The sequence below is a fragment of the Marmota marmota genome, unplaced genomic scaffold (genome assembly GCF_001458135.2).
Source record: "Marmota marmota marmota unplaced genomic scaffold, marMar, whole genome shotgun sequence".
Taxonomy (NCBI): domain Eukaryota; kingdom Metazoa; phylum Chordata; class Mammalia; order Rodentia; family Sciuridae; genus Marmota; species Marmota marmota.
Window position 1 is genome coordinate 1,305,416 of NW_026000222.1, and position 5,619 is coordinate 1,311,034.

Consider the following 5,619-nt stretch of genomic DNA (forward strand, 5'->3'; position numbering starts at 1 on the left):
ATCCAAGAGGGGGCCCAGGAAGCACAGGTCTCGCGTCTCCAGCTTGGCACTGAGCATGTCCAGGTCCTTGGCGGGACGCGGCAGTAGACTGGCACTCCCAGGAAGCCCGTCATCGTAGCGCTCCCTCTCCAGGTCGGGGGGCTCTGGGCTCTCGGCTCCCAGAGGAGGAGTCTCACCGTTGGGGACCCGCAGGCCCAGGCCTCGCCATGCCGCTGGGACCATGTGCAGTTTGGGGATGGCCTCTGACTCTGCGTCTTCTGCGCAGCAGGACGGGGCCTCTTCCCCAGGGCCAGCTTCCCTGTGGGGCTCCGGGGCCCACCGGCTGAGGCTGGGGGCCCAGGGGTCGAGGCTGGGTACCTTGCTGCCCAGGAGCCCATCCAGGAGGAAGGGCTCGGGCAGCACCGCGGCCTCATCCTCCCAAGGGTCCTGCGGGGAGAGGCAGAGGGAGCCCGAGTCGCTGAGGTCTGGGGGCAGGTGGGTGGGGTGCAGCAGGTCGCCCCCCTCGCTGCGGGGCTCTGTGGGTGGCGGGCGCTTAGGCCTCTTGCACCCCTTCCCGTAGACACGGGGATTCTTCTTTTGAGTGAAGCGACCACCCAAAGGGAAGAGCTGGGAAAAGGACACTTCGTCATCAAGCGAGCTTGGAGGGTCCACGGGCCCCGGGCCCCGGGCATCAGGGACGGTGCCCTGAGGCCCCTGCACCTCAGCCCGGGCTCCTGGGCGGCTCCGAGGGCCGCTGCTGATGGTATTGCCCACTACAGAATCGGATGCCTCTGGAGGGTCTGGTGCCCGCTCCCCTGTGCGCTTGCCTGACCTGCCCCTGGCCCCTCTGCTGGTCTCTGCAGGCTGGCTCCCGGCAGCCAGCTCAGGCTCTCTGATGTCTCTTGGTCCCCGGCACCGCCTTGCGGAGGCTCCCCGCCACCCTGCTCGCAGTTCCCCAGGGAACACCCCTTCTGTCTCCCCCTCCATCTTCCCCGGATGGAGCTGCTGGTCTCTGGGTGACTTTGGTGCCATCTCTGCACTCAGAACCCCCAAGCCTGTGTCTGCCTCGTCCTCTAGGACCTCAGGCCCCAGAGTGGCCGGGCGAAGCCACTGCCCCACACTGGCCTCACACGCTCCCTCCCGCGAGAGGCAACAGCTCAGAAGGGCTGCGTGGTTGGCGGCTGCGTGGTTGGCGGCTGCTGGCACTGGGCTTGCGCTGCGCCCACCTAGACCCGCGCCTGCGGAGGCTGGGGCAGGGCTCTCCTGCCGGGCTCTCCCAGCCCCCCGCTTTCCCACCTTCCTGTTCCATTTCCCCTCTGGCTTGGGGGAGCCCAGGGGCTCTGCAGTTCGCCTCTGGTCTTCTCTGTTCTCTGTCTGTTGGGGAGGGAGCTGGTCCACCTCCGGGGGGCCTGGCCTTCTGGGCTTTGGGGCTGAAGCCCTCACACCCTCCCCCTGCTCCACGGGGCCTGAGGGGTGTGGGAGCTGGTCGAGGGGAGAACCTGGGGTCCTGGGCTCGCCAGGGCTCCTCCTGGCTTCCTCCAGCGTCTCGGGACCCAGGGTGTCCTCAGGCACTGTGGAGCCCTGGATGGGGGATGGCCCAGAGGTGCGGCCAGGGCTCGTTACTGAGGGACTTGGTTGGTCACCCCCAGGCCCCTTGTGGCTCCTCTTCCTGGGGCCCCGGCGTGCCCCAGGGCTGGGCTGGCAGGTGGCGGGCTTGCGCGGCGGGTGCTTCCTGGCCCTGTGCCTGCTCAGACCTGGCCTGGAGCGGAAGGAGGCCGAGCAGGTCTCACAGGTCACAGGTAGCCCGGGCCCGGCTGGGGCGTGGCTCTCCTGGTGGCCTGTCTCTGTGGGCTCTGGGTTCTTTTGGAAGCCTCGGGGCCTCTGTGTGGGGTCCTTCTGGGGTGTCAGGTGGGGGACGCTGGCTTGGCTCTGCGGGGAACCAGACCTGGGGTCACAGGCTGTGCTGCTGGAAGAGGCGGCTTGGCCCTGGCAGAGCCCTGCGGGAGACGGGGGCCCCGCGGGGCCACTGGTGTCAGCTCTGGGAGCTCTTCTCAGGCCAGTGTGCCTGGCCCCAGGTGTCCCTGGGTCCCCCTCTCCCTCTCTGCCAGCCCCTGTCTCACCTCCTAGGTAGGCATGAGGCTTTGGCTCTGTGGCCCCTGGTGGGGTGGGCACAGCTGAGGGGCTCTCCCCTTCCCCGTGGCCAAGGAGGGGGGTGTTGCCTGGGGGCTCTGAGGAGGGACCCTCGGACACACTGAAGGGGCTGGTGTCAGTGGCTCCGCTCAGGTGGGGGTCTGACACCCAAAGCCCTCTGACCATCTCTGTGCCATCTTCAGTGGGAATGCTGGACGGGCCAGCAGCCTGGGTGATCACTGTTGGGGAGATGGCCCCTGCTGGGGGTGGAAGGCTGTGGTAGGCAGGAGGCCTTCCCAGTCCCTCTGTCTTGGAACCCTCTAGAGTTCTCAGTGGGCCAACTTCAAGGCCATAGTCCTTGTAGGTGGGGGTTAGGGCAGCACTGAGGTCAGGCTGGCAGCAGGGAGGGTCTTGGGGGCTTCTGGCCCTCAGGAGAAGGCAGCCAGGCAGGATCTCCTTGGGGCCACAATGGCTTGTTGTCAAAGATGGAAGAGCTGCCAGGGCCTCCCTGGCCCTTGCACCTGGGGGGGCTTGCACACCGCTGGCCCCTCCCACCTGGCCCCAGGCAGAAGGGGACGGCGGACCCTGGGCACAGGAGGTAGGTGCTGGGAGCAGCCCCGATGGCTGGCTTTGGGCCTCTGGGCCACTGGCGGGCATGGAGGGAGGGTCTTTCCCGGGCAGGTGCTCGAGGCTGCAGAGAGCTAGGGTGGCCGTGGCAATGGACGTGGCGTCATGGGTGCCCAGGTCCCCAGCGTGGGGTGCAGAGCTCTCCCTGTTGAACAGCAGCTGCGGGTCAAGGCCTGAGCTGGACACCTTCCCTGGACCTCTGTCCTCAGGTCCCTTTTGGGTGTGGGCTGCCATCAGGGCTGGTGGCGAGCGAGTCCCACTGGAGGACGAGGGGCCTGGAGTGGGCTGTGCCTGCTTCCCGAGGCCCAAGGGCGCCTGGCTTTCCTCAGGCTCAGGGGTGCCCCTGGCCGGCCTGGCCAGGGGGTTTCCAGGGTGGGCACTGAACCTGGCCAGGCTACCTGGGCCCCCTGGTTTCCTCCAGTTAACTGACTGAAGTCCGCTGGCCTCTCCACAGCCCTCCGGCTTCTCAGCTTGGCCAGGTGGGCCCAGTTGTCCGTCTGCCTGGGGCGCCAGCTGAGGTCCAGTGGCTGCAGGGTCGGCTGTTACCTGCTTGCACCCTGGGGAGCCGCTTTCCACACCGGGCCCTCCTGGGCCTGGGGGGCCCCTGTGCGGAGGACCATGGGCAGCAGCCAGCAGCACCCCCTGTGAGCCCTGGTTGCTGTCGTTGCCCCCGGCTCGCGCCTCCAGGACCTGGAGTGGCCGCAAGCAGAGGGGGGCCAGGGCCTGGGGCCTCTTGCTGGGGCTGGCCTGGGGCACCCAGCCAGGACTTGGTGTGGGGGGGTCCCGAGGCTCCCTGCCCTGAGGTGCTGGGGCAGCCCCCTTGCCCTCAAATCCAGGCCCCTCTGTCATGGGGAAGAGGAGCCCAGCCCCTTTGGGTCCTGCTGCTCCGCCCCCAGAGTGTTCCTCAGAGGTGACACGGTGACAGGCACCTGGAGGCAGATCCCCATCTGCCCGAATCGCGAGGTCGGGAGCCAGATAGACGTTAGGGTGGCCGCGAGCCCATGTAGGGGGACCTTGGCCGCACCCCCCTGCCTCAGGGGGCTCGGGGGAGCGCCTTCCACTCTGTTCACAGGGAAGCCACAGAGGGGTGTCCTCCGTCCCCTGTGTCCTGACTGTCTCATTAGGAAACAGAAGTGCCTGGTTTGGGCTGCGCCTGGCCGACTGCGTGGCCTCCAGATGCCCACTGAGGTCTCGGCCATCTCCTTCCTTCTCTGAGACTCTGGCCATCTGCTCTGCCTGGGAGCTGATGCTGCTCCCCGGGGGCCCAAGAGCAGCACCAGAACCTGGGTCTTCGTGGGTGCTGGGGGCAGGCACTACTTGCCTTGGGTGGCCGGGGCCTGGACAGGGCCACTCTCCCTGGAAGCCCCCGCGAGCCCCTTCCTCCGTGGCTGTGCCTGTCTCTACACCTTCCTGGCGGTCATTAGATTCCCCAAGGCCCATGAGGTCCAGTGCTGAGACTGTGTCCCCGGGGGTCGAGGCTGGCTCTGGGCCTGGGCCGGGCCCTCCTGGGGCGCCCTGGGTGTCCTCTGTCCTCTGCAGCTGGCTTTCCAACTCGCTGACCAGTCTTTTGATTTCCAGTTCCTCCTCGGACAGACCGCTGAGGCTGCACTCACTTCCCTTCCCAGGCGCAGGGGGCGCGGGCCCCTCGTGGGGACACTTCTTACCCAGGGTCTTTCCCCCTGAGAGGCCAGGAAACTGGCTGGGCAGCATTGGCGCCTCTTCCTCCAACAGCAAGAAGGGTGGGCAGAGAGGGTCCATCAGAGGTTTCCTTGGGGGGGTGCCGGCTGGTGCCGTGGGTGTGTGGGCATCCCCGTCTGCAGACTGGCCATGGCACAGTGGTGGATCGAATCCATCCTCGGGCAGCCCCGCAAAGAGGGATGTGGACTCCAAGGTCAGCGGCGAGGGGGCGCTCCCCGGGGGGGTGTCAGCGGCGTAAGGTGAATGTTTGAGAGGTCTCCGCTCAAGGGTATCCATGCTGTCTGGGCTGAGGTGGCCGCGGCTGGCCCCCTGCGTGTGGGCAGCCGAGGGCCTGGAGCACAGGCCTCCAGGGAGACAGCCCTCGAGGTCTCTGGGTCGGAGGAGCAATTCAGTGGATGCGCTGCTGCTGGGGTGGGGCTCCTTTCCGGCAGGGGGGCCCCCCACGGAGTCTCTGTCAGGGCCAGCAGGGTCACAACCTGCATCAGCGTTCTGAACAAGCAGGACGTGGGGTTCAGGGTGGGCAGAGACGGGCCTCAGAAGCCCTCCTGGATGGTCAGCAGGATAGTCCTCTTTGTGGTGGGGCCCGGGGGCACCCAGCAGGTCCCCGGGGCCTGGGGCGGGAGTGCTCTGGATGGACAGCGCGCGGGCTTGGCTTCCTGGTGGCCGGGATCTGCCAGGCTGTGTTGGTTCTGGGGCTGGTGGCCTGGCACCTTCTCTCTCACAGATGGCTGGAGAAAGACCGGGCCCGTCTCTGAGTCTGGTGGCCTCGGGGGCTGATTCTTGGGCTGCTGCAGGCCCCTGGGCCTCCTGGGGGAAGTCCGAGGGCGGCTGGTCTCCCTCTGGGCCCTTGCTGTTGGCAGGAAGCTGTGGACGATGGTTGAGCGGTGCCAAGGGGCCGTCAGTGTGCTTGAGACCATGCTCCATAGCGGGGCTCCCTGATGGGCTGCAGGGCCCCACTGGGGCTGGGGTGCCCCTGTCCTTTCTGGCTTCTGGCCTCTGGCCTTTCCTGGGGCCCCGGGGTGAGTCCTCCTCCCTTTTCTCACCTCCCTGCCCCCGCCTATGGCCGGGGCAGGATCGGCCCCGGGAGCTAGCACCCTGTTGGCGGGGACACTCCTCCTCGGACTCAGAATTGCACTCCCTGAGCCTGCTGTCCTGGGCACTGGGCAGGGCCCTCCCGGTCCGAGG

At 67.6% G+C, this 5,619-nt stretch overlaps 1 protein-coding gene across 1 annotated transcript in view; it reads right to left on the reverse strand.

The window, feature by feature from the left end:
- Window positions 1-5,619, reverse strand: part of Znf469 (zinc finger protein 469) — a gene marked incomplete at its 5' end in the record, with an annotated part of 8,571 nt that extends 2,952 nt beyond the window's left edge. The window contains one exon of the mRNA XM_015496271.2: window positions 7-5,619. Within this exon, the coding sequence (XP_015351757.2) occupies window positions 7-5,619 (5,613 nt within the window). The remainder of the gene's footprint in view (window positions 1-6) is intronic.